A 27,184-nucleotide genomic window follows, 5' to 3' on the forward strand; every position below is an offset into this window, starting at 1 on the left:
CGGGGGCGCGCAACCGCCTTGGCCGGCAAGGAAACAGCTCACGGGGCAACGAGGATTTATCTACCGGCTTCCAGCCAGCCGCCGTTCGAAACCGGACACGAGGAGGGGGGAGACGCGGTCTCATCTGGAACCTGGTTCGAGAGCGCCCCCATCCATCAGGCTGTTTGGGGGGTTGATTGCTTTGAGTGCAAGGAGGAGGAGGAGGATGGCAATGGCGGCGGCGGCGGAGGGGAGCGGGCTCAGGGACGCGGAGGCGGAGCTCAACCTGCCGCCGGGGTTCCGGTTCCACCCCACCGACGAGGAGCTCGTGGTGCACTACCTCTGCCGGAAGGTGGCGCGGCAGCAGCTGCCCGTGCCCATCATCGCCGAGGTCGACCTCTACAAGTCGGATCCCTGGGATCTCCCTGGTGCGTGCCCCCTCCCTTCCTCTGCTTCTTCTCCTTGCTCTGCTTTCCTCTGTTCGTCGTTTTTCGTTCTCTTTATTTATCATGGCTTCAAGGATAAATCTACACTTGTTTTTTTTTGTCCTCGAAAGAAAAGGGAAATTTATTATTCTCCCTGTTGTGTTTATGGAACCGAATGAATGGCGTTTCTGACCTCGGTGGTGTGTTTCTGTTCTGTTCCTTCAGAGAAAGCGCTGTTCGGCCGCAAGGAGTGGTACTTCTTCACGCCGCGGGACCGCAAGTACCCGAACGGCTCGCGCCCCAACCGCGCCGCCGGGAGGGGTTACTGGAAGGCCACCGGCGCCGACAAGCCTATCACGCCCAAGGGCAGCGCCAGGGCGGCGGGCATCAAGAAGGCGCTGGTGTTCTACTCCGGAAAGGCGCCCCGAGGCGTCAAGACCGACTGGATCATGCACGAGTACCGCCTCGCCGACGCGGACCGCGCCCCGGGCAACAAGGGGTCCCAGAAGGTGCGCGGTCATGGGCCACTCCATTCCTCCGGATGCATTCGATGGTGCCGCTCGGTGTTCGCGCGCCGTGCATTCCCTGTTGGTACTTCAATTGCTGACGTCTTTTTTTTTTCGTTTCGTGCGTTTCGTGCGCGCTTGCAGTTGGACGAGTGGGTGCTGTGCCGGCTGTACAACAAGAAGAACAACTGGGAGAAGGTGAAGGTGGAGGAGCAGGAGGCGGCGCCGTACCACCACCACCGGCAGAGCGGGGGAGAGGTCATGGACGCGCTCGCCGACTCCATGTCCGACAGCTTCCAGACGCACGACTCGGACATCGACAACGCCTCCGGTATGCAGAACAGCTTCGGGAACATGGCGCAGCAGGGCGTGCAGGCGATGAGGAACGGTATCGGCACCGTGACGGTGAAGGAGGACAACGACTGGTTCACCGGCCTGAATCTGGATGAGCTGCAAGCGCCTTTCAGCATGGCGCAGATGGTGAATCCTATCCCGATCCACCAGACGATGAATCTGGCAGCTGGGCAAGGCCATGGCTACTTGCAGTCGATGAGCTCGCCGTCGATGAAGATGTGGCAGACAATCTTGCCACCGTTCTGAGAGTTGAGATGAAAAGGGAAAGACATGCTCTTGTAAATAATGGGGGCAATAGGAGTGTCTAGACAGGACTAGAAACAACAAATCGAAAATTTGGATGGTATGATTCTGCGTAACTGTTGATGTAGTCTTGTAATGTTTATTCATTCGTTAGATCTATCTATACATTTGTTAACCTGCAAAAAGATACCTTTGCAGTTCTTGAGCAAACTATGAAGCTACTAGTATTGTCATATATATGTTCAGTCTGAACTGAAATTTATGAAGGATGATTCTACGGCACATTTGGTCTTTTATCTGATGGTGCCATTCTGTACACGAGTAAGATGAGAGACAGATGCACCAGTCTAGTGTTTTCTTTAGCCTGAGATCAACCTACGACTTATTATTTGTTTTACAGTGGGATAACCTCATTCCTTATCTTCCTAGTAGTATCTTTTGCATACGAGAGAAGAACTGATATCGAACAACCAAATCTAATTCTGATTCCTCTTAATACAAGATACGCCGCTTCTCCTGCGTGTTCGGGGAAAAAAATCTAATTCTGAAACCGGGACGGTCCATTCACTGTTCCGTTCCACTAATGCTAGTCTTGTCAGTTGTCATGATGCCATGACTCGTGACCCATACGAGTTAGTGACACTTGCATAGATTAGAGAGAGACCATGAAAATGACATTGAACACCAGCATTGACATATATGCGATAAGCCTGTTGAGTAGCACACAGGAAGTGATATCGTTTTCCTCAAGAAATGCGTCATCTATCATCTACATAGTATAGTTTAAAGCAACTTGCATCTGGTTGCAAGATAACGCCAAATTCTGGAGTACATATCAGAAGAGTTCAGGCGTGCGAGAAGATATACATTAAAGAACCAGTTGCGATCAGCATCGGTATATCTTTGGGAATATGATAGAAAGGTCTTCAGACCGTACAAGGATAAGCTCTTTGACTTGGACCATGCTACCAGTAGTATGATCTAAGCAGCCAGCTCCTAAGGCATTATTTTAAGCCACAAGGTAGCAATCTAAAGACTATCTGATAGATTAGATGTATTCAGATATCAGAGACGAGATGAGCCCTACCGTCAGAGCGAATCCATGCATAATGGCCATTGATTAATAGCAGGCTGGCGGCGTCCACTCCCAGCTTCAAATCCAATGTGATCTTGTCGTCAGATTCTTCATGCGCACATGCAAATTAGCAATGCCATCAGAAAAGTTTGCAATGACTACATCGGTTGCAAACTTGCAACAGACCCGAGAGGAAAGAAAGAAATATATAGCGGTGCATGATGTATCATCCAGAAGAACAAGATAACGCAAAATTCGGTATATGATATGCCAGTGGACCCTACACACAACGAAATTGCTGAAACTAAAACGTCATAGCATGGAACATAAGAATTAAGTATTTGAGTTTCCAGGCATACAGAATGAGAGGAATGAACATGGCGGAAAGTTGAACCTGCTTACAATTCAAGCGACAGGCAGGCTTCGGAAGCGTGGTCAGTGGTCCTGTAGAACAGCCGCTGGGTGGAAACAAGTATCAACCCCTTCTGCTTGTAAAAAGAGACTCAAAGATGACTTGCCCTTGCAATGTCCTCAGTCAGCCCAACTCTGGTGGCAGCTCAGGCCCCACAGTTGTCCTCCATGGGATCTACGGCCTAAGGCTATCTCCAACACTCGTTCTCTATATCCTTCATTTACAGAATTTTGTTCCAAATCTCGTTTCTCATTTCTCCAACAACGTTCTCTAAATCTCGTTCTCTATACATTAAACCCTATATTAGAAACGTATTTTGTTCCAAATTTTTATACGTACGTATTTATCATACCTCAAATGCTATGGACATATTTTATTTTTATTTAATTCAGTGTTTAAAACTTAAAGAAAAAATAGAGAAGAGGAGAGAGAATCTCTATATATAGAGAAAACCTGTAGCGTTCTCTATTTTACAGGACCATTTAGAGAACGCTGCTGGAGCAATAGAGAACGGAATCTTCTCTATATATAGGGTACAGAACGGTTTAGAGGATACCGTTGGAGACAGCCTAATGGATCTCTGTATGGTATCTGCAGCTTTTGCTTGAAACAAGAATGACAAAAATCATCAGATCAAAAAGCTATGTTAATCTGCTTGTTGCTTTTTCCATCTCATTTGCGCCCACTGTTGTCCTCCATGGGATCTACGGCCTAATGGATCTCAGTATGGTATCTGCAGCTTTTGCTTGAAACAAGAATGTCAAAAATCATCAGATCAAAAAGCTATGTTAATCTGCTTGTTGCTTTTTCCATCTCATTTGCCCTGATTTTATTTGCAAAATCACCTGTAGTGCCCCTTCGATATTAAAGGAAGCATTCAGGTGGGCTTAAACATGTCTCAGGAGAAGTTTGGTAAACATATAATTGAACATCTGGTCAGTACCCACTAAAAGCTCATTTCGAAGAAATACAAATAGCATGCATCCACCTGAAAATGACTTGGCATATTCCAGTTTTCTCAACTTATTAATCAAGTGACAAATAAATACGAAAAACATCAGTAGTCCCCGTTTCCCATGCAGCCAAGTGTCTTTTCGAACTTATAGCGGTTCTTCGAGAATCATAATAGGCACCCTTCTATCCTGTTTCGTTTCTTTTTATGAATTACCCTTCAGAGCTAACCTTAACCTTGTCACTTTCTGGGAAGTCTGAAAGACACTGAACCATCCTTTGAACGACCCGAAGCTGATGCCTTGGCAAGCTCTCTGCCTGCGAGCCAAGCTTGTATCATTTCTTGAGTCTTCTGCTCTGGTGCAAAGCCCTTAGCTTTCATCTCTTCGTAATACTTTGCCGCCTCCTCTAGTCTTCCATTTAGGAATAATCCATGTATCAACACAATGTACGCACTCCGATCAGGGCTCAGCCCATTTGCAGGCATTGCACTCCATAGCTTCTCCACACACTCATACTGCCTCCATCGGCAGAATTTCCTGATCAACATAATGTAAGTGTCCATCTCTGGCTCACAGCGCAACTCTTTCATCTTAAGTAACATATCAAATACCTCAATGGGTCTGCTGGCCACATTAAGCAACGCATGGAAGGTCCTCACTGAAGGAGGCAGACCCCTTCCTAACATAGCATAAAATGTTTCCATTGCCTGATGAACACGACGAGCCTTGCAAAGAGGCCCAATGAGAGAGTTAAAAGTGGCTGTGTCCGGGGCAACCTCCTCCTCCTCCATAGTCTGGACAAGCATCTTTGCCTCCTCCATGCAACGTCCCTTTGCTAGTGCATACACGACTGCATTGTATACTTTCCGATCTGGTGCAATGCCAGCCTCCTTCATGCGGTTAAAGAGCTTCATGACAGAATCCAAACTCCCAGACTTTGAGAAGCATGAGATCATGCTCCCATACGACACGACGTCCCTGTCAATGCCCAGATTCCCCATGGAATTCCAAAACCTCTTCGCCTCCCGAACACTGCCGATAATGTTGCACCAACCATTGAGCACGATGTTGAAGCTCTTGGTCTCGAAGGGGAACTCCTTACGGCTGGACATGAGCAGGTGCTCCGCGTCCTGAACGTTCTTGTACCTGCATAGCGCACTCAGGAGGCCGTGGAACTCAGCAACACCAGGACGGAATCCGAAGGTCGGTAGCCCGCGGAACGCGGCGACGGCGCCAGCGACGTCCCGCGCGGCGCAGTGGCGCCGGATGAGGAGAAGCACCGCGGCCGGGGAGGCCGTCGACGCGCGGCGCATTTCGTCGAGCAGGGCGCGCGCGTCGTCGAAGTGGCGGTGCTTGGCGAGGATGGCGAGCATGGAGTGGGACGCGCGCCGGCCCGGCGCGTACCCGGGCTGCGCCGCGGCCCACCGGAATGCGGCGTGCGCGGCGGCGCAGCTGTTGCGGAGGCGCGCAAGCGCGGCCACCACGAGCGGCTCGGACGCCTCGGCGCCGCACCGGTCGAGGGCCCGCGCGGCGTCCGCCGCATTGGAGGCATTGGCCTCGGCCGCCGCGACGACGGAGTCCACCCCTCGGGTGACGTCGGGCGGGAGCTGCTGCTGGTGGTGGTCCGGGAAGGAGAAGGGGTCATCCTCGCCGCCATCTGTGACGTGGTCTCCAGAAGAAGTGGCGAGGCGCGAGGCACCGATGAAGAGAGGGCTTAGCGGTTTGGGCAACCCGGTGGAGGCGGCGGAGAGTGGGATCGCCCTCGCGAGGACCATGCGCAACATCGAGGGAGGAGACAGCCGTCGGTTCCCGCTTCCCGGGTAATGAGATGCGCCGTTCTCTCTGTTACAAGGCTTGCTGGTAGAGAGAAAATTGCAATTTTGGGACCGGAAACATCGCGCTTTGTAATTTTGGGACTCGTTGGTAGAAAAGGCAGACGACAACAGTTTTGTCTTCTTCATAGGTCTGGGACTGGATAGAGGACTACTGCCTCCATGACATGGTTCTCTCCCTCCCAGCTCTTGGGGCAACAAAGGCCACCATTCCGTCTAGCCGCCAGTCCCCACCTGCACAGCCTAATCGCCCTCCTCCTCGGGCACCAAGACAGGAGGCGCCAGCTCCTCCAAATCCACGCCCAGCTCGTTGCCCACCAGCCGTTCGGCCAAAGTCCCGCACCGTGGCGCGTTCTCCTCAAGGCCTACTCCCACGGCCCTTTCCCCCAGGAGGCCCTGCACCTCTTCAGGCACGCGCGCCGGTTCCTGGCTGATGACACATTTGCCTTTGCCTTCGCTCTGAAAGCTTGCGCGGGTCTAGGGTGGCGACGAGCCGGCGCCCAGCTCCACGGGCTTGTAATCAGGAAGGGATTTGAGTTTCATGCCTACGTGCATACTTCCCTTGTCAATGCGTACGTTGTATGCAGGTGTTTGGAGGAAGCTCGAAGGGCGTTCGATGAAATGCCCGTGAAGAATGTGGTCACTTGGAATGTGATGATCACTGGATTAGCTGCGTGGGGTCAGGTTGAGAATGCAAGGATTCTGTTTGAGCATATGCCCTGCAAGAATGTTGTCTCGTGGACCGGACTGATTGATGGATATACACGTGCTTGTCTTTATGGGGAGGCTGTTGCTCTCTTCTGCCACATGATGGCAAGAGGCGTTAGCCCGAGCGAGATAACTGTTTTAGCAGTGATTCCTGCAATGTCTAATCTTGGAGGGATCCTTATGGGTGAGATGCTGCATGGCTATTGTGAGAAGAATGGTCTCGTGTCAGATGTCCGTGTCAGGAATTCACTCATAGATATGTATGCTAAGATTGGCTCTGTGCAAAACTCACTAAAGGTGTTCAATGAAATGCTGGGTAGAAGAAATTTGGTGTCATGGACATCGATAATTTCAGGTTTTGCGATGAATGGGCTGTCAATTGAGGCAGTTGAGCTGTTTGCAGAGATGAGAAGGGAAGGGATTAGACCCAACAGAATCACCTTCTTGAGTGTCCTCAATGCTTGCAACCATGGGGGCCTGGTGGAGAAAGGATTAGCATTTTTCGAAAGCATGGTTTATGAGTATAATATAAATCCAGAGGTCAAGCATTTTGGGTGCATCATAGATATGCTAGGTAGGGCTGGACGATTGAGTGAGGCTGAGCAAATAATAGAGGGTTTGCCTGTGGAGGTTAATGTAGTTGTATGGAGGACACTGTTGGGTTGTTGCAGTAAGTATGGAGAAGTTGAGATGGGGCAGAGGGCGATAAAGAAGATACTGAATTTAGAAAGAGAATCTGGAGGTGATTTTGCAGTGTTGTCTAATATGCTTAATGAGCTTGGTTGGTTCAGCGATGCTGAACAAGCACGAAAGCTAGTAGATGGGAGGAAAACCGTTAAGGTTCCTGGGCTTGCTTTGGTTGGTGAAATTCGGTAGTCAACATCAGTTGTTGAGTCTAATAAGAACCAAATCATTGGAATAAGCTCTCTACATTTTGTTGCAACTGATTCATCTATATGCTGTTTGTGTGATCTGATATATGCAAGATCTGTCTTTGATGAGATGCTAGTTAAGGATGTAGTGTACTGGAATTCCTTGATAGGTGGATACTTCCAGCACATACTAAAAGAGGTTCTGGCAATTCAAGTCAATGTAAGATGAAGTGCAAGCTGATAAGGTTACAATGGTCAACCCGTCAAGGTGATTTCAGCTTGCACTTGTCTAGGAGATTGAAACATGGCAGATTGAGTGATTAGGTACATAGAGGGATATTGTATTGAGGTGGATGTGTACCTGAGAAATACTTTGATCAAGTACTAAGGTAGAAGTGGGCAGGTGCAATCAGCTTTCACATGAAGGATAAAAACACCATGACACTGAATACAATGATCACCACATACGCAAAAGGAGGGAATTTGGTCTCAATGAAGAAACTATTCAATCAAAGTTTGCAAAAAGATTTGGTCTCATGGAGTTCTATGATATGTACGTACTGACTGGCTGGTTGCTTCTCTGATGCTCTGGAGCTCTTCAGGCAGATGCAGAGCGCCAAGGTGAAAGCAGATGTAGTCGTGAATCGTGATTGCTAATGTACTTTATGCTTGCACACACTTGGGTGCTCTCGGTATTGGTAAGTGGATTCATGACTTCAGAGTGCGGGAGCATGCACCGTGCAGGTGCTACAAGTCTTCAGAGAAATGAAAGAGGACACCCTGTCATGGAACTCAATCGAACTCAATCATACTAAACCAAATGAACAGAAACATTTTTCGCAGTATGCTTTCTGAAGGTCTCAGACCAAATGAGGTTCCATTCCTCTGTGGTGCTGATCGCCTGTTCCAACAGGCAATTATTTCAGGAATGTCTTGACCACTTTGAAAGCATGAAATGATGAAATCGATCCACAACTTGGAACCACAGATGAAGCATTACGGATGCACGGTCAATCTCGTCGGCCGTGCTGATCAGCTGGAGCCGGCACTGAGATTCATCATTGAGATGCCTGTTGCTCCTGGCCCTGTGGTTTGGAAATACTGCTGGGAGCGTGCAAGACATGGTGATGACGTCAGACGTGATGTTTGTATTGCGGAGGTGGTCACCAAGAAACTCAGTGACTTGACCCTGTAACAGCGGGAACTACACGCTGCTGTATTGTCGTGCTTGTAATATTATGAGGTCTGTGACCAGTATTGCCAGTGTTGCAGCGCTGTTTAATTCACTAATCGGCTCATGCTGCATGATCAATCCATTACTACTGAGAATAGATAGCATTGTCCCCAACTCCACTACCTTTCTGATAAAACTCAGGATACTTCCTCGACTTCAATTATTTTGGAGGAATTCACCAGATGCTAACCATGTGATTCGTGTTCTTCCCCCGAAACCTTTGGTTGCATACCAACAGTACACATCACTTTCGTAAAGCAAAAAAATACAGGCTATGAAAACAAGCTGATCGGTCTGAACAACACACGGCATGCAAAATCATTTGGTTATCACTTGTCGGCAATGGAAGACAAAACTTGCTGAACAATAATAGACATAAGTGCCAATGTAAATCAACTCAGGAAACAATCCGAAACATTCAGGACACACCAATCTCATCAGAAAAAGGTGAAAACTCAAGACGGCAGACTAACTTGACCAAGGTCTAAGATAGGATCGGAGAGAAGGCTAGTTGACAGAACTATCTCTATGATGCAATGGGCATTCAGCGCTTCCCACCGCCACCGCCAATCTTGGGGCCTTTAGCACCCTTCGGTGCTGCACCCTTGGTTTGTGTCTTCTGAGATTTTGCCACTTCCGCTTTCTTGGCCTTCTTCTCATCCTTGGTCTTCTTAATGCGCTCCTTGATCTCACTACAAATTTACACACCAAATAAATACCATGCAGGACCATTAAAAAGGGTACATGTTGAAGCAAAATAGCTTTCCACATGGTTAAGGACCAATATGCAATACCAGCCTTACTAATACAAATTTCCCAGAGTAATAAAATTGCAAGGAATAGCTCTGTAGAAAGATGGAAAGCATACCGCAGAGCAGCCTCCCTAGCAGCATCACGAACTTCAGGCTTCTCACTTCTCTTCTTTTGGATAACTTCCAAAGTGGCACCAACAATTGAGCGTGAGTATGGCTTCTTGGTGGTGCGACGCCTCTTCTTGACAGCTTCAGCATGAATGTCCTGCAGTTACACATTTAATTTCAGCATCCAAGGAATAAAACAGCATGGCAGAAACAAACAATGTTTCTAGTCACCTGTTGCAGCTAACTTAGCATTATTGCATAGCCATCAAATAAAATTCAACCAAACAGAACTTTATATCTAAAAGTTTTGAAATACAGTCCAGAAGACCTCGTTTTGGAAATCAAAAATACATGTCTAATGGTAATCAACTGAAAACTCCAACAAGGGGAAATGCCAAATGACAAATACCTTCTTGTGCTGCTTCCTGTACATAGCTGTCCAGGTAAGCTTTGCAGGCTTCAGGCGGTTGTGGAAGTAACGCTTGCATTTTGAGTTAGCAAAAAGGAAAACCTGCCAAAGGGAAAAGAAAACAAATCTGTTGGATAAACTTCCAAGCATTGGTAATGGTAGTTATGACACCCACCATCAGAAAGAAGGTACCTGGGAATCAGCACGAATGAACCTAATGCCCTTCCCTGGATATATCTTCTGCCCACTAAAACGGCAAAGTTCAGTCCTGCAAACAAAGAAAAGAGAAACCTAAGATCATTGTGGTCAAGATAGAATAATGCTAAATTAACACCTAGTAATTAACAAAAACATTGGCTGCTGTGCAACTTATGTTATCCTGAGATAATAAAGGTGTTTAATTAACAATGAAAAACACATTGACAACAATTTAATAAAATGAATTAACTTACTTAAGAACCATTTTGTCAGTCTGATGGACCCTTCACAAGCTCCTGCCTGGATACCATAAGAAATAAACATGAGAATCACGACTTCTATCTTTAAAGAACAGAGCAAAAGAAAATATTAACTAGGACAATACAACAACTCTCCATTAACTAAAACTTTGCAAACTCAGGATATAGACAGGTAATTATTGGGCGACTACTGGCAGTAAAAACATGAGTTAAAATCTCTACTGCAAAGCGGGTTCCCTTGTCATTCTAGCACACAAAAAATAGGCTACTATGCAATCCAAATAGCAATAGCGCTTCAGTACTTGTGCTCTGATCCAAATGAACCTAGTAAAAACAACAAGTTTTTTCAGAGTAGTAAACTACCTACACAAGAACATAACAACCACAAGCCTAACTGGGTGATTGTTGGGTAACTACTGGCAGCAGAAACACAAAGAAGCAACTGCTGCAAACTGCGTACCCATGTCTCTCTTGCACAATAATCATTAGGCCAGCACAGAATTAGAGCTATCTGCGTCGCCTCAGTACTTGTGCAAGAGATTATGTACATCACACAGTTAGCTACAGTTCCACTAGGATTTCCTTGTGCTTAAGGCCAGCAGCACACTCAGATCACAGAAAAAACAAAAACGCTACTCGAACAAGAACTCTAAGATTCATGGCAACGACCGAACGGGCATGCGCGAGTAAGCATTTATCGGCATGAGCGAACGCATCCCGATCAGAGAGAAATGCGCCAATAAACCCAAACTATGTCAAGAACCGCAGAGGCTTAGCAGCAGATGAAACTAACAAGAAACTCACAGGAAGCAAAGAGACACTTGTAGAAGTACCGAGCAACAGGAGCAATCGACTGACGCCCGACCTAATCTACGAGCTTACGGAAGAGGAGTAGCACGAGAGGGGAAGAGCGAGAGGGGGATACCTTCAAGCGCGAGTAGGAGAAGCGGCGGCGGCGCGGCGGCTAGGGTTGGGGGGAGGATGGGTTGCCGCAAGGGGTAGGGTTTTGATGACCTCGAAAGTGGGCTGGGAGAGGAATCTTTGGGCTACTGGGCTATCTGTGCCCGTTAATGAGGCCCACATGCATTAATAGGCCGTCTAAAAAAAGTCGATCTTTCTCAATTTTTGTTGAGTTTTCCCCCCTGTCCGTGATGGTGTTTTGGCAAAACAATCGTAATGCAGAAATGCAGCACCCGGAGGATGGGCATATTCTGCTTCGTCCAAACCAGGAGCTAGAATACATTATTATGGTATACGAATTTAACGGACAAATACAATGAAAGAATACGAGTATACAACATGTTTAACCTCAGACAAGCCAAAACTTTGATCATCTCATCCACAGACCACATGTTCAGTATTGAAGGTATTAGTACAACACACATTCGTATAAAGATACACGTAACAAACAAAATTCAGCAGACCGCTGGCTGTTGCAGACAAAATTTTTACCTTATAGTTATAGAAAAACTTTCCTGGGCTTTATTTTCAAGATTTCTGTTTCCAACACTGGCTTAGTGTCACGATTAGGTGTCAAAGAATATTTTTTTTGCATAAGAGGTGTCAAAGAATACCATGGTGTAAAACTGGCACAGTTGCATCGCAGTCGTGATTGACGTATGCACGCAGTCATGACGACTGTGTTTTCAGCTAGCATCTCTCTCCGGTTCAGAACTGACAACTGGCAGGTTCCTTCTGTATTGCGGAGATGTTAACCTCCTTTCCAGAGGTGTCTTCCGCTTGCTCACCACGAACCTGTTCACCCCCTTCCTCATCGGCATTATCTCAGGGAAGTCCTCATCTGGAATGTTGGCAAGCTCAGAAATGTCCTTTATCTGGGCTGCTCTCCTGAACCATCTCTCAGCCTTGGCTTCCTCAGACATGTCCAGCGGATCAGGATCCTTCACAGCAGATCCTTCTAAGCTCTTTCCAGTATAACCTCTATTTGAGCTTCCTCCATAACCACCTGAGTTGTGAACTGTCTGATTAGCGTTCATGGAACCGCTGCTGCTAGTGGCATTGCTATTGTCAGCAAATGAGCCACCCTGGTTATTGCTGTAACTGCTGCTCCACGCATTGTGGCTGTTGTTGCTCCACGTTGCATTGTTGTTATAACCATGACTGCTGCTCCAGGTATTGCTGTTAGAGCTGTCGTTGCCGTTCCAAGTACTGGTGTTGCTATAGGAAGTATTACTACTCCAAGCATTATTGTTGTTATAATTGTTGTTGCCCCTCCAAGCACTATTGTTGTTATAATTGCTGTTGCCAGTCCAAGCAGTGTTGCTGTTATTGTTCTCACTGCTCCAAGAATTGCTGCTGTTGTTATAACCTGAATTATAAGGTTGTTGTGCAGAGTTAGCTTCATTGTAAGTAGATTCACCTCTGCTCTCACTAAAGTGCCCTAGAGAGCGGCCTGTGTTCCAAGTAGGCCAGGATTGTGCCCCATGAGATTGTGATTGATGCTGATAGTTGTTGCTTTCACCATAACCACCAGAACTAGAGTTTTGCTGAGAGTAATTTCTGTTCCATTTCTCAATATTCATGTTACCTTTGGGCTGACTACCCACCACCTGTGAAGTATTTGATCTGTTTCCGAACTTTTCTGATGAAGCATTTGTTTCCATGCGCTTTTCAGATGCTGGAGAACCTTCTGACATTATTCCTGTCTCTGCAGTACTCTCTACCGGCTTATCTTTATTAGCAAAGTAACCAGGAGGAAATGGAACAAATGGGATAAAATCAGAATTGTCAGCATGCTCAAGCAAACTGCGCCTTTTGTACTGTGGTGATGTCAGTGAGCGGTCTTTCTTCTTGCTAACCACAAACCGGTTTTCACCTTTCCTCATTGGCATAATCTCGGGGACGTTTTCATTAGAAGTCACACTTGGGACATCATTTATGCTGTCAAGTTCTGCTACTTTCTTGGACCATTTCTCAGCAGTATCTGATGAGTCCATTCCATATTGGCTCTCAGGTAAAGGCACTGTGCGATTCTCCATGGAACTGTCAGATTCTGCATTTATTTGGCCATCCAGATTTCCCTGTCCATTATTACTCTGTGGTTTAGCAAACATATCTGCAGGTAGGGGCACAAACGGAACAGGATCAACACTGCTAAGTTGGTCTGTTGATTTCTTCAGAGCATCTCCAGTTCCAGGTTGATTGTTTGAGGCTGCAGTAGAATTTGAACGCCCAAGTATCCTGTCCAAAGTTTGACTGATCTTTGAGTCAGATGATGCAGCTTGAGGGCCATTGTTACTGTACTGTGCATTTGCCAGCCTTCTCTCAAGTGGTGTTTTGCGGGTGCTAACCACAAATTTATTCACCCCCTTGCGCATAGGCATAATCTCAGGAAAGTCCTCATCTTCAGCTAGACTACTTAAATCAGCAGAATCATCGAGTTGAGATACTTTGCTCAACCATCTTTCAGCCTTTTCATCATTTTCGGCAAGTTTTCTCTCAATTTCAGATTTACCAACATTCGTTACATTAAGAAGCTGTACCACGCCACCTAAACCAGCACCAGCAGATGAAGGATTTGGTGGGATTGTTGCTGGTCTTTTGCAATCACATTTTAAGCAAGACATATTCCTTCCATAATTGCAGAAATCACACCTTACCAAAAGGACAAAACAAAGTCAGTGGTGTTAAAAGCTATATAACTCAGAAAACTTAGCAACTAGAGTGTCAGATCTTACTGAGGGCATTCCCACTCTCCACCAGTTAGCAACTTCTTTGGCCGCTGCTCATTGCACTCAAGGCACCTAGCATTTCTTGCAAAGTTCATGAAGCTGCATCTGAAAGTTGCAGAACATTTTCACTTAAAATTAGCAGAGTAAAAAATATAGAGAAAAACAGGTTGAAAATTACAAGCTAGTGTGAGAGCAGTGGCACGTTGTAAAAAATAAACTGATTGTATAGGTGCAAACTTGTGCTAGGCTACTTTGCAGAAGTACAAGGAAAGCATCTGAGTACACATTTAGGTACATGTCTAGATCTAGTTACAAATAATTAATTCGTAGGTTCATGCTTTAATGCGAGGCACTGAGCAAAGCACAACTGGAAAATAAAAAATAGAATAATAGAATTGGCATACCTTATGCAAATCCAGTCACCTCGCTTCATTTCGATATTTTGTCCAGGAGGCCTGGAAACTCGTTCATGTTGACTCAAAGAACTTTTCTTGGGAGTTGATTCCGCAAAACTTGACGACTGGGAAAGACAACTAAAACTTACTAACTCAGCCATGATATTTCTCACAGCTGAATCAATAAGCTCCTTGTCTTCTGAGTAGCTGTCAGAAGAACTGTATGTGTAACTTAATAGATATCGAACGATATCAACAGTTTCAGCCCTCTCTGAAACAATGACCTGGCAAAATTTTCACATGTTTAGTGTGTTGACCAGTACCTTCTATTCTCTGTGAACAAATTAGATTAGATGTCATAGTACGAATGGAAAATTTCAACTTTACTGAAGCTAGAGTTGAAGTAATTTCAATTGCAGACAACTGCCATAAGAACATGAAGGTGCGGAAAAAAAATGTGGCTAAGATACAGAATGTTTATTTGGGTTTATTTTTTCAGGGACTGGCCACGAATTGATTATGCATATCAATGTCTCATTGAAAACTTAGTAGTTGCAAACCAATAGAAGCCATATGCCTACTCAGACAGTAACTAGAGCTCAGTACGATCATGTTCCGGCAGACTGATGAACAATAGATGATTGAACTAAGATTTACTACACCAGACCGACAACAAAGCAATGCGACCAACCAAGGAAATAGCAAGAACTCACATCGGTTTCTTCCCCAGCAAGGTAGCGTCGCAGCCTCTGCGCTGAAGCCTCCCAATCCTTGAACAGAAGCGGCGCTGCTTTGGCCACCAGGACCTCCACATCCTCCCTTGGAAGCGACCTGGACGCACAACGGAATTAGTGAGCAACTAAAAGTCCCACACCGCCGCCAAAGACCAATCAATCAGCTAGCCGGACAAGCGATTCACTTCACCTGAGGAGGTCAGGCCGATCGCGCGCGAAGGCGAGGCAGGTGGCGACAGCGGCTTCTGCGCCGTCCGACAGGCCGCATCCGGAGGCGAGGGCGAGCTCGTCGGCGGGGCTGGGCGCGCGGGAGGCGTACCCGGCGGCGGCGAGGCGGTCGACGAGGCGGGACCACTCGGGGAAAGGAGCTCGGGGCGGCGGCGTCGGGGAGGCGGAGCTGGAGCCGTGCGGAAGCGAGGAGTTTGCGGCGGCGGCGGACGAGGAGGAGAGGGTGCGCAGTCGGGATCGCGAGGAGAGCAGGAGCAGGCGGCGCGAGGCCGAGTATGGCGGGGAGAGGAAGAGCGCGGCGGCGGCGGTGGTGGGCCGCAGGCGGAGCGGGGAGGAGGTGAGGAGGAGGGACGAGAGCAGCTTGGAGGCCCCGCCCATGGCGCCGGGGAGAGAGAGGGGGGGGGGGGGGGGGGTTTGCGCCTCCGCTCCCCGGCTTCGGTATGGAGCGCAGCGGGCGGCCGGGTTTAGCCGAACGGCGATGGTGGCTGACGGCGGACGGAGGATGGAGAGATAATATCTCGCCTGTGATCGGACGGCTAGTATTCTGTGGTCGCCGGTAACTGGATGGCCAAATTGGGCCTTTGGCTTGTTGGCTGCGGCCAGATTTCGAACGGTGCTAGGCCCAGACGCAGACGCATACTGTTCTTCGGCTTAGTACAGCCCATCTAGTATTTATGTTGTTCTTTTACAGGTTTAGAGCCCATCTAGTACTTTGTTCTATGGAAATGGGCTTCGCCCAAAAAATGTTCCAATCAAAATCCTACAAAAAGGTACCTACCAAAAAACATTGACTCCAAAATTACCTCGTGCTACAACGATTAGCACATGGATGCGATGCAAAGCTGTTTTTTTTTTTGAAATAAAGCAGGAGCACTGCAATAAAGCTGATTTTTCGTGGGTACGTTCACAGGCTCTTTCAGCAGCGCAAGGGACGGCCATGCTCATGCCCCCTTTTGAAATGAGGGCAGCCATATCTCTATCTCTTCTCTTCTCTATCTCTACTGCTAAGAGGCTAAGCGCAGTCCCAACCCTCCATATCACTGATATCCTCTATTTAAACATCTCTCTTAGCAAAATTGTCTCCAGTGAACTTGAACAGAAGAGTAAGTTTCATGAACAAATTATCCAAGCAGAAAACAGCAACTGACACCTTAGAAGTTCTACCATTCTGCAACGTGTTTTTTACCAAATTCAGCAGCTTGTGGATCACTATGCCCTTTTCATGACACTGCCTGCTAAATTTAGGACTTGACTGACCTAATAAAATTTAGTTCTTAAAAAAAACTTTTTCATTGCATGCTCTCGGCTCTTCTGCTTTCGAGAACCAGGTGCTCTATCATCTGTTAGTATACAAAGTTAGTTATACCAGATGTTGGCTGCAAAAATAAAAGAAGCTATACAGCTAGTGTGGGATTTCCCTAAACTGTTGATATAGGTTATAGTGTTCTTCCATATGCTATATTCCTGATGACATTAGCTTTCTGGGCAAGTGGTCTTGTGCTGGTGCTATTTTTTGGTTCATCGGTTGAAGCAAACATCAATTATGTATTAGTATAATATTTAACTTTTATTATTGCGCTATTTCTACTATTTCTGCTTCGTGAGCTCTGAATCTACTGTTTTTGCATGTTTCTGCTGTGTGGGCGCTGATAGTTCCCCATAGATAAATTCTGAAACTTTAACCAGGGGTAACTTAGAGAAAAAATGGAAGAAGTTAGATGACAAAACATGCCTGTTATGTGCTAAAAGTAGACTCATTATCTCTTCAGAGATAATAGATGTGTATGTGGGTGGTTCAGTTAAAACATAGGAATCTTGTGGCTTAGCAATAAATAGTTTTTAGTTCCCAATTTTATTATTGCTTCTGCTGCCCTGTGGGGTACCTGTCAGAATGCTTCGTGGAAAACAATTTTTTAAATCCTTTACTGAATGAATATGTTAAAGGAACATCTAATATTGTTGAATTCTACTACCTATTAAAATTTATAACTTAAAATTTCCAATGTGCAGTTCGGGCTTCTACTTGGTAACCACACACAACCACCTTTTCAATCAGTTTATTGCTAAAAAATAGGAAGTCAATTGAGGAAATTGTAATGTTTTGGGTCATCATGGTTTTAGAAAGAAATAACTGAGATGGCACAATAAGCACGTCCTCTTCAACACTCTTTAATATTGTGATGTTGACGTAATTGGACTTGCTTAATTTTGTGCACTAACAAACGTGCTGAATAGGTTGTCTCTCATTCATCTTGCTTAATTTTGGCTTTATTTCAGGTTAGAAAGGGATTATTCAAGGATGATAAGGATTAGAAGTTCACATTGCAGCAGGGCCTCCATGTTGAGTGTCGGCTAAAACATACTGCAGATGTACAATGTTCAGATGGACCCAGAACCATTGTTTATCAATAACTGCTTGAAATTTTAGCTTATGATTGCTAATGTATTAAACTTTTTTTAGTTCATAAAGAAATAGGACTTTGACTTTGTAATTGATGCTGGCAAGTTTAGTTTGGAAAGCAGAGAGCCTTATTTTAAGTAACTTTTAAGCCTTGGTAATTGCAAACAAGCCTTAGTGACTTAAATATAGTTTCTTCATTTGGAAGCAGTTTTCTTAGCAACCGTAAACATGGTAAAAGTCGGAGGCTGCTGAAATTTTGTTGCCATGTATGATGGGAGTAATGACCTTTTATGATTTCTGGCAATAGATATTTTCAGTCATGCTATTTTTGGGGTGTAAAAAATTGTAATTGGTTGTTCTGGTTCATGTCATGGTGATAAGAGATTGTAGTTGATGTACCATCTGATGATTTCAGTGAGCCACGGCAAATTTGATCTTTTTACTGATTCTAATTGTAAAAAATGATGTGTAAAACCCTGCTGAATTGAACTTGGAATGTATGTTCTAATAATTTTGAAGTTGACATTGGCTGGGTCATGTTGCGACGCCAATTCGAAGAGCATGGATTATTTAGTGTCTTGTAGGGTGGGCAATATGCTATGCTCATGCTCACAAGTCCGAATTAGTTAGATCTAAAACTGATATATAATATGAACATTTTGTTGGACATAACATTTTTAAATACGTGATCTGGACCCAAATCTAGATTCTCTTATCTGTAGTTATGTTGTCCGGTTTATGTAACTAACAAAACTTCTGGTGCTGCCATCAAACTAACGTTCGCACGGATATATCAACATCAAAATAATTAATGTGAATCGATTAGTAAATAAACCATGTTGCGCAATGAGACACGTGAGTATTTTATAAAGGAATCATGCTGCGCAATTCGGGAACTATATTTTTGAATCCAGCATTCTGGATTGATACTATTTGGATTGGATTTATTGAGTGCTATTTGTAATGCACTATGAATTTTTTTGCAGCTTGCTACGGGCACGAATCTAGTCGTGCCAAAAGGCCAAAAAGGGCCTCATCCCCGTGCCATTTTCAGACGGGCCTTCCGCCGCGGAGGCCAATCGGCAGCTGCCCGCCAGGCTTCGGGATGCCCGAGTCCAGACCACCACGACCAAGCGAAACGTGCGGTCCGCGGTGTCGGCCGGCCGCCGAGCCGTGCTGCCCGTACGTGTACGTCAGCCTGGTTCAGCTGAACTCGGCAGATGTCAAGTCACCGAGGTCAGGATCGTGGTTAGCTCTCCTCGTCGAACGGCACGAAGGATCGTCACCGTTAAACGTGGTAGCATCGGCTGATCGTCAGCTCAATCTGAGACGGAAAGCATATTCCTTTCCCGGCCACGACGCTGGAGAGCTAGGTTAGGTACGTGCACTGCCCGGGCGGGGGGGGGGGGGGGGGGGGGGGGGGCGTGGAATTCCTGGGTGGATCACACGATCTTCCGTACGTGTACGTGTTCTCACTCTGGTTTCCATGCACGATCGCCCCTTTCCCCGCCGTGATAGATCCAGCCGGGAACGTAACCCCGCGATGCAATCCGAATCGGAACGACATCATCGTCTCCGGCGAGCGAGTGGGCAACTGGGCGTGCGCCTAGATACCTAACCGAGGCAACTGCTGCGTCACAGTTGGTTCGCAATGCACAGCAACGCCATCCTATTTCCTATCCAATTGTTCACTTGCAAAAAGACGACGCGTTCCTCCTATTCTTTTGCGAGTGCAAGTCTCTGCAAGAGACAACGCACTCGACAGCCCAGGCCAGAACACCTCGGTGCACAGGATATACTACAAGAGCCCGGATCCACCAGACCACCACAGTTGCCGAGCACTAACGCACACCATGCAATCGCCAAGATCTTGGGCGGGCGCCCCTCATTGCGGCGTTGACCGGCGGCGAAAGATCCACCGGGGTGCGGGCGGTAGGTGGTGGGGTTCCCATTCCCATGCGCGCACGAACGCCCAGCGGCAGTGCTCCAGCCTCCAGCGGGTGGAGAGTAGTGGACACATGCGAAGCCGCGCCCACGTCCACACTCCAGGCCTGCGCATGCGACACCTCGCCGCCCCTCGCGGCACGGGTCAGTGTCAGCATCGCAACGAGGACGAAGAGACATTGGGAGAGCTTCGGGGTGATCCGGCTTCTGTCGCAGCGCTACTAATTTACTGTAGCACCCCGGAGCCGAACCGGTGGAGCTATCTTTTTCACAGCTCCACCTCTTTTCTAATTCATTTTGCCGAACCGGTGGAGCTAAGTTTTCCAACCCCACCTCTTTTCTAATTTATTTTGGACCTTGATTTGTGTTCCGGTGCTTGGTACGGTGCAGAACAGTGTAAAAACAGGCTATAGCTGTGCCAAACAGGGTCTAGATATGACCAAGGACCAAGGCGGGGATGTCGGAGCGAAATCAAGAGAGCAAAAGGGTTGATGCCTCGGGGAGAAAAAGAAAGAAAACAGAACATCCATCATGGGTCTCTGTCCGTCCTCCCTCTGAATAAAGCAAAACGAGGTGTGTCGAGTTGACTTTCAGACACGCACACAAACAAACGACAGGGCGAGCGAGCCGAGCTGCGTCCTGTGTATAAAATCCCCCACCCACCCGTGGCCATTGGCCGTCCACTGCAAGCCTATCGGATTGGCGCGAGAGCACCATTGCCGAAGAGTGGGAGAGTCACTCAAATCAATAGAGAGAGAAGCCTCTTGTTCTCTTTGCTCTGTAGTCTGTACTGCGTTTTGTGGTGATTGTGGTGCTGGTGCTTGGGCTGCTGGTGGTGATGGAGCACACCTCTAGGAAGAAGGCTTTGCTCGTCCTCTTCATGTTCTCCTGCCTCCTCCTTCCCCTGGCTTCCTCCGCCGCGCCTCTGTCCAGTAAGCAGCTACCAAATCCTTGCCTCTTCAGCTCTTCCTCCTCCTCGTCTTCTTCTTCCTCGACTCTCCTGTTGCATGCTTTGTTCCTTAGTAGCGGCTCTTCTTGCTCTGCTTTGCAGGAACCATGTCCTTGGCGAACCACCGGCTCCCGGACCCTGCCGATGGGGAGGTCCCTTCTCAGGTCTGTCTCGCGCTCTCTCTCGTTTGACAACGATCTGCTTGAAAGTTTCCCTTCATCGCATACCGGACATAGAACTGTCCACGCATGCTTCATGCTCGTGCCTGCCTCGCAGCTCTGATGCAAGAACCGCTTGCATATTCGTGGCGACCTCTCAGCAGAAGTCAGAACAGCCGCATCCAATTCCAATGTGCCGCGGCACGTGCGCCACCAGCTCCCGTGACGGCACTAAGACGGAAGAGACCATTTAACTATGCGCACTAACAGGCTCAGTGCTGTCCTGTAGATAGCACCTATTGCTGCCATCCACAGTTCATACCACTAAAGACTCATCACAGACTATGGTCAGCAACCTGATTCAGCCGATGGCGTAAACTACCCACAGATTTACAAGCTTCTAGTGCGTAGCTTTCCTTTTTGCGCTACATCATCTGCACGTGATGAGCTTGTTGCTGCGACCTTTGGATGCTCGGTGGAGCAGTAGGCAAATAGCAGACGAACAGAACCGGTGGTTGCCGGGGCACTCCACTCACATCATGCTGCTGGCTATGCCGGCCGGCCATAGTGCCGCTCACATGCATGGCCACTGGCACAGTTGATCTGCGTGTCCCACTCACGACGCCTTTCCCCCCAAAGTGAAAAGGCTCAGTTGATCTCACCCGTTCGTGCAACGAGCACTTTACTCGCAAGCTGTCAAATGCTCGAGTGCTTTTCATAAACTTGTGTTTATTTCCGGCGCAATAGAAACTTCCTAAGCATTGTAAACCCAACCCGTGTGCGCAGGGTGCTGAGCGAAACCTCGGCGAGGTGGCGGCGAGGATGGACATCGAGGTCAACGACTACCCTGGGTCCGGCGCCAACAACCGCCACGAACCCAGGAGCCCGGGCAGAGCTTGAAAGCCTCTGCGCGTCTCGGGGAGGAAGAAGAAGAAGATAAAGAGAGCATGGGGTTTTGAGGGTTTCGATCGATAGTAGGACTACATCTAGCTAGCTATAAACTGTAGAGGTTAACGAGTCTTGTCCGGTAGTTACGCCGTCTCGTCTCGGTGGCGATGGATCGAGCTTTGAGCTAGCGTATCAGGGCCGGGTCCTCGCCGGCGTCACGCGCCCACTGTCAGGTCGATCGAGTGGACAGAGCTAGTCGATCTCTCTGGCTGCACCTCTCGATCTCGACTGAAGAGAAAGAAGTTTTCAAGTCTTTCTACGTGTATAAGCATGCGTTCGTGTAAGTCTCAAGTCGGTGTCTGTGACTCTGTTTGGCAGTGTAGAGTAATGTTTGTTTTCGCGCTATACTTGATGTCAACGGCACATCTACTGGCTACATGCTGGGGCTGGCTTTTGGTCTAGCAGCGATCTCTGGGCTCTGAAACTACTGTGTACCAGCACTGTCGATCGTCATCTGTGTGTTACTGTTCCATGCCTGTACAAGTTGGCATCCTTGCCATCCGCTACAGTGTCGTGTTGTGCTATCATTGTCCCTGCAGAAAGCTCGCCCGAGACCTGAGAGACGCTGCATCGCTTACCTGCCACCTTCTGGGGCCACGAAGTGGAAAGCACGGGCACATCACTGTAAAATGGACACAACGGCTACTTTATTTCAACCGTGTTGGCTCACAAGCAAAGGATGTTGCGTAAGCAAACATCTTTTGGTCGAAGGTTAGTGGTCTGTACAGGCCGAATGACTCGGCAGAACGACAGCCGCCAGGATGTCGCTTCCAGACGTGCCTGAGAAATGAACAGTGCCCTAGATTGTAGAGTCTAGTATTGACTTGGGGTGCAGAGGTGCAGCGGTGAGCAGTCGGCTGGTTTCTTCTGTTCCGAATCTCCAAGTAGATACTACCAGCAATCCTGTGGCTCGCTACTGCCGTCTGCGCATTAAATATCAGATGCTAGAAACTAATGGACTCACGGATATCGGTCTGATGGGCGAGTGGTTGCCGACCTCGAACGAAGCAATCAAGCAAAGCATATTCAAAACCTATTCTGCCTTGGGATGGCGGCGAGGCGCTGTCCGCGGGTTTCGACAGGAAAACGTGAGGAGGATTCGTCCAGTTCCTACAATTGGCACCGGAAGTAATCACGTGATCTGGGACGGGGCAGTGGACTAATTAATACAATACTCTCCTCTTGTCTTTAACAGCTGCCGCTTTTCCATCATCTACTGCTAGCTTCTATATATCGAGAGAACCTGCATTGATTTGCATAGCGCCCCCACTGCTAATCTTCGAGTTGGGAAATGATGAGACAGGCGATCAGATCATCGAGCACAGCGGATCTTGTTGGTTGTTGCCATTCCGCCAGTCGGGAGCTGACGGCACATTCGGCGGCGAACATTGCACCGGCTCGGTTGAGCTCTCGTTATCCTGCCATCGCCACCATCGTGTACGGACGACCAGGAGAGAAGAGAAGCTCGCGGCCGGGCCGGGACAGATTAAAGGAAATCCGTCGTAAACTAAACCTCGCTTTCGCTCCTGTGGTTGCACTAAAACCGTGGTCCGCGCGCCATTTACGGGAGCTCGAGAACCTGCCGCACAAATGATTACGTCTGCGTGATGCAGTGAATCATCAGCGATAGACTGATAGTGTTACTGTTCAGCTTGCCAAGTTTAAGTTCAGAGTCCTTGTCTTCAGTATAAGTTCAGAGTCCTTTATAACTGCTGAGAAACCGGATATCGGCCAAACAAAGCTTGGCTTTGTGCAACGCCACGACCACGGCAGGATTGCCTCTTCGCCTGTTCTGCAACTCGCCGATTTCGCTCGCCTCGTCTCGTGACATGTTGATTGCCAACGCACGACGTCACAGTTGTGGCAAGGTGATTTACTATTCCTTATTTAAAATTTTTGAAGGACTCCGGAGATGATGCTGTTTCACACTGTTCGCGAGTTGCAGGGCCGGCATCGATGGGTCCACTCGGCCCAGTGTGTTTTCTGTAAAAACAAGCGAGTCCTTATCTATTGGGCCCGGCTAACCAGCTACTCGAGAGAAGGACTGCTCCCAGAAAAAAAGAAGAAGAAAAAACTTAATTGCATTTCATCAGTTCAGGCCTGACCTTTTTCTTATGCTTTTATTTTATGCCAACGGAGGTGTGAATTATACTTCTTTTAGCAAAGCAGAATGCTAATATGCTTGACTGTGTGGATTTGAACTTTAAGACAAACCATCTCACATCACCGGCGGCAGAGAGTTCAATGGAACAAAAACTGTGAAATCATGATCATTCGCTCAAGGACTGAGGAATGCAAGCCCAGACTGTTCCATTCGGCCCATCTAGGCCCAGTACAGACCGTGCAGCCCAGTTCACAGCTGGGTAGCCCAGTTTACTACGAGGGAAAATATCTATTTAGCTTCCGGGTAACTACAAAAGATCACCTCTTTCTTTTCTTTGGAAATGCAATTACCCATTTCAAACGGGTCAAGCAAAGGGAACGCCTTTATCCCCCACCATCTTACGCTGAGACTTCAGGGCACCTGGCTGCACTGTCGGCTCTCAACCCAGTCAAAAATTCCCACCCACTGACTGCTACGCTCGGCACTCGGCCGTGCCCGGTCCTTTTCTACCCCCGCATCTCCTCTGACTGACCGTGCCGGCACGCCCCGGCCGGCCACGACGAACCGGTCATGGCTACGGCTCTGGACCAAATGTCCCTGTGCAGCCAGCAGCCAGGGCACGGAGCCACGTGAAACCTCACCTCCCGCGGCTAGCGTGCCGTAACGGGGGGCCTCACGTCACCAGTGTCTCGGACCGGGCAAATATAACCGAGAATCGGGAACTCAACCGAAAGAAGCGAGAGCTGGAGGTTCTCTGTTTGGTTCCTGTTTCCGAAAAACTGTTACTCAATTAATTCGGTTCCTAGGCTTGGTTAACTGAGGAACCGAGCAGAAGAGCAAATCACACCATCAACACATTAAACCCAGCCAAACCCTAGCTAACCCCCGCCCCGGCGGCCGCTGCCGCCCAGTGCCTCCGCCCCCCGGCGCCGGTGGCCCTCGCCGAGTCGCCGGTGCCCGCCGTCGCTCCTGGACAGCGCCCTCCTTCCCTCCCTGTCGCGCGCAGCCGCTCCGGGGGCGAGAACCGACGACGGGGTGGCGTCCCCGCCTCCCTAGCTTGCGCAGCGGCGACTTCGCACGTGGATCCAGCGAGTGAGGGCGGCGGCCGCCACCTCGGCGGCCAGCATGTGCGCGGTGGCGGCCACACTGGCGGGCGACGGCCAGCGCGGGCGTCGGTGGCGGCCGAGGAGGCGAACGGCGGAGCCGGTAGGCAAGGACGGGATCCATTTTTTTATTTTGTGAACCTGTGTTGAGATAGACTTGGTTAATTCGGTTGTAACCCGAAACCGAACTGAGATAATCGAAATCGAATGTTCTCGGTTCCCACTTCTGAAAAGAACCGATCGGTCCCTATTTTCTAAGAATCGAACTTGTGAAGGAACTGAGGAACCGAACCGATCGGTTCGGTTAGAACCGAATGCCTAGGCCTACCGGTGTCAACAGCCAGCGAAGTCAAGCAAGAAACTTAATCCCTTGGACCTGCCATCATCAACACCTCGAACTCCATTTGTCCACCCATGTGAGCTCACATGCCCATAGGAACACAGGGCCTAGTTCGATCAGGGGGTGTGTAGCCATCCTATCCCATCCCAATCGGTGTGTTTGGAGGTCAGGAGCGGGCGAGCGGCTGCGCAGGGACGGGCGACTGGTGATGGCAAGTCGTAGCGCCCTCTTCTGGTTGTTTCGTCTGCTGAATTGGTAGCCATGGTAGGCGTGTTTCGATCCTGTTGGAGCATTGCGACGGGTGGAACATGTAGTCGGTGGCGACGGGGACGGGCCGGAGCAGTTGTGATCTTGGCTGATGGGAACGTGCTATGTATGCATGGTCCGTAATGAAGTTGTTGGCAGTCTCTCTTTTTCACACACACATTGATCAGCAAAAAGAAAAATGGTCACGTCGGGACAATTAGAATGTGTGTTTTCCCCAGTCGCTTTCTTCGCTCGTCTTTCGCCTAGTCCATGCCTTCAAGGTATGCGTCACTGTAACGTGCCAACCAAAGATTACTTTTGTGATGGAGAAGCTTCATTTCTTTTGTCACTCTCAGGTGTAGGATCCTTCAACTTCACTGATAATCTTGACGGCAGGTTATGCTAATCTATTCGCTGTTTCTGACTCATTCCCCAGGAGTCGGTTTCGCTACCGAGCCCATCACAGAACCCTGCTCGGAAGAATATACAAACGGTAGGTTCCAAGTTCGGAGACCACGTCTCCCGAAGCTCCAACTCCACCTGGATCCGCGCATGATCACGCACGCCCCGTGTGATCCACGAAGATCCGAGAATGTGGCACAGGGGATCGTTGTTCGTCGATTTTCTTTTTTAAAAAAATCATTGTTCGTCGATGATGTATTGTTCGCTCGTGACATCCCGAAGTGACAACCAAAGGGATCCAAGTGCCAAACATATCTTGTAGCGGTTTGGTTTGTCGTCAGCGTACAAGCACGGCCGAGGATGGGGACGGAGTACTTAATTATTCCCAGTTGGTCACTGAATCAGAGGCAGGCCCCTCATCCGGCCATCCATCCATCGATCGGTCCCATGTGAAACCGCGGAAATTTTTCTCCGGTCATGAGGTCGTGCGTGCCTCCACTAATCAATTTGCTTGACCATGGCAGATCACGCGTCCGTTGATTTTCACTGGCACCAATCAAAGAGCTATCGTCTTCTCCCACGACCACAATGCGCAGCGCCGTGACGCTGTCATTTGGCCAACCGTGGAAAGAAAGGCCCAGCCGAACTCTTCCCGTTTCAGTGGAGAGATAGGGAAGGTGCGCTTGGTACCTTCCGTTTCCTCATTTCCGGTCGATGGCGCACATGGCCGTGGAAGGTCACCAGAGATCATGCCCCGAGCTAGCATTTGCGTCGACCGATCGACGACGTCGAGCCGGCGGCTATTTGCTCGTCAGATGGGGCTACGGGAGACGGTGACTCCCTCAAACCAGAATGCGCCAAAACGCGACACGGAAAGGATTCATCGAAAGATGAGAAGGGAAGATACCACAACAGGACGACACCACAGACCACACCAGGGGGAAAAGGGAAGGGTCGAGGTCGAGCCGAAAGTCGCCGAGCCATTCTTGGTGGCTCAAATTCCTCCTGCGAGAGACGTGCGCTACGACGCCTCTTTCTTGTAACCGGTCCGCAGGACAAGGAAAAACCAAACCCGGTGCCGAGAGAGAACGCGGATAAGGGGGCGGAGTACGAACGGAGCCGAGCAATTTAGCGGCGGCACCACCACGGGTGCCGTGACGCGCCCGGTCGCTTGACGCGCGCGGCGGCGTTGACATCTCCACAGCGCGGCCGCGGCCGCC

General features: G+C 48.5%; 6 protein-coding genes and 1 pseudogene across 6 annotated transcripts; 4 read left to right on the forward strand and 3 right to left on the reverse strand.

The window, feature by feature from the left end:
- Positions 1-1,789, forward strand: LOC112893585 (NAC domain-containing protein 68-like). Its single transcript, XM_025960990.1, has 3 exons — positions 1-407; positions 630-913; positions 1,055-1,789. Exons 1-3 carry the CDS (start codon positions 206-208, stop codon positions 1,508-1,510), a joined length of 942 nt encoding a protein of 313 aa, XP_025816775.1. The 5' UTR covers positions 1-205; the 3' UTR covers positions 1,511-1,789.
- A 1,989-nt stretch (positions 1,790-3,778) lies between these two features.
- LOC112893584 (pentatricopeptide repeat-containing protein At5g15010, mitochondrial-like) lies at positions 3,779-5,936 on the reverse strand. Its single transcript, XM_025960989.1, has one exon. It carries the CDS (start codon positions 5,906-5,908, stop codon positions 4,187-4,189), a length of 1,722 nt encoding a protein of 573 aa, XP_025816774.1. The 5' UTR covers positions 5,909-5,936; the 3' UTR covers positions 3,779-4,186.
- LOC112893583 (pentatricopeptide repeat-containing protein At1g09220, mitochondrial-like) lies at positions 5,922-8,155 on the forward strand. The gene has a single exon (XM_025960987.1). The coding sequence runs from the start codon at positions 5,942-5,944 to the stop codon at positions 7,361-7,363; it is 1,422 nt and encodes a 473-aa protein (XP_025816772.1). The 5' UTR covers positions 5,922-5,941; the 3' UTR covers positions 7,364-8,155.
- LOC112891836 lies at positions 7,437-8,849 on the forward strand (annotated as a pseudogene).
- A 55-nt stretch (positions 8,850-8,904) lies between these two features.
- LOC112893586 (60S ribosomal protein L24-like) lies at positions 8,905-11,357 on the reverse strand. The gene is made up of 6 exons (XM_025960991.1): positions 11,246-11,357; positions 10,315-10,360; positions 10,055-10,130; positions 9,863-9,964; positions 9,462-9,610; positions 8,905-9,285 (listed from the first exon to the last, which is right to left on the reverse strand). Exons 2-6 carry the CDS (start codon positions 10,323-10,325, stop codon positions 9,138-9,140), a joined length of 486 nt encoding a protein of 161 aa, XP_025816776.1. The 5' UTR covers positions 10,326-10,360; positions 11,246-11,357; the 3' UTR covers positions 8,905-9,137.
- A 254-nt stretch (positions 11,358-11,611) lies between these two features.
- Positions 11,612-15,810, reverse strand: LOC112893582 (zinc finger protein VAR3, chloroplastic). Its single transcript, XM_025960986.1, has 5 exons — positions 15,332-15,810; positions 15,121-15,238; positions 14,417-14,691; positions 14,019-14,117; positions 11,612-13,935 (listed from the first exon to the last, which is right to left on the reverse strand). Exons 1-5 carry the CDS (start codon positions 15,745-15,747, stop codon positions 11,967-11,969), a joined length of 2,877 nt encoding a protein of 958 aa, XP_025816771.1. The 5' UTR covers positions 15,748-15,810; the 3' UTR covers positions 11,612-11,966.
- Positions 15,811-20,372: 4,562 nt separating this feature from the next.
- LOC112894043 lies at positions 20,373-22,156 on the forward strand. The gene is made up of 3 exons (XM_025961616.1): positions 20,373-20,646; positions 20,766-20,827; positions 21,608-22,156. The coding sequence occupies exons 1-3, from the start codon at positions 20,553-20,555 to the stop codon at positions 21,719-21,721; spliced, it is 270 nt and encodes an 89-aa protein (XP_025817401.1). The 5' UTR covers positions 20,373-20,552; the 3' UTR covers positions 21,722-22,156.
- Positions 22,157-27,184: the final 5,028 nt, after the last annotated feature.

The sequence above is a fragment of the Panicum hallii genome, chromosome 5 (genome assembly GCF_002211085.1).
Source record: "Panicum hallii strain FIL2 chromosome 5, PHallii_v3.1, whole genome shotgun sequence".
Lineage (NCBI taxonomy): Eukaryota > Viridiplantae > Streptophyta > Magnoliopsida > Poales > Poaceae > Panicum > Panicum hallii.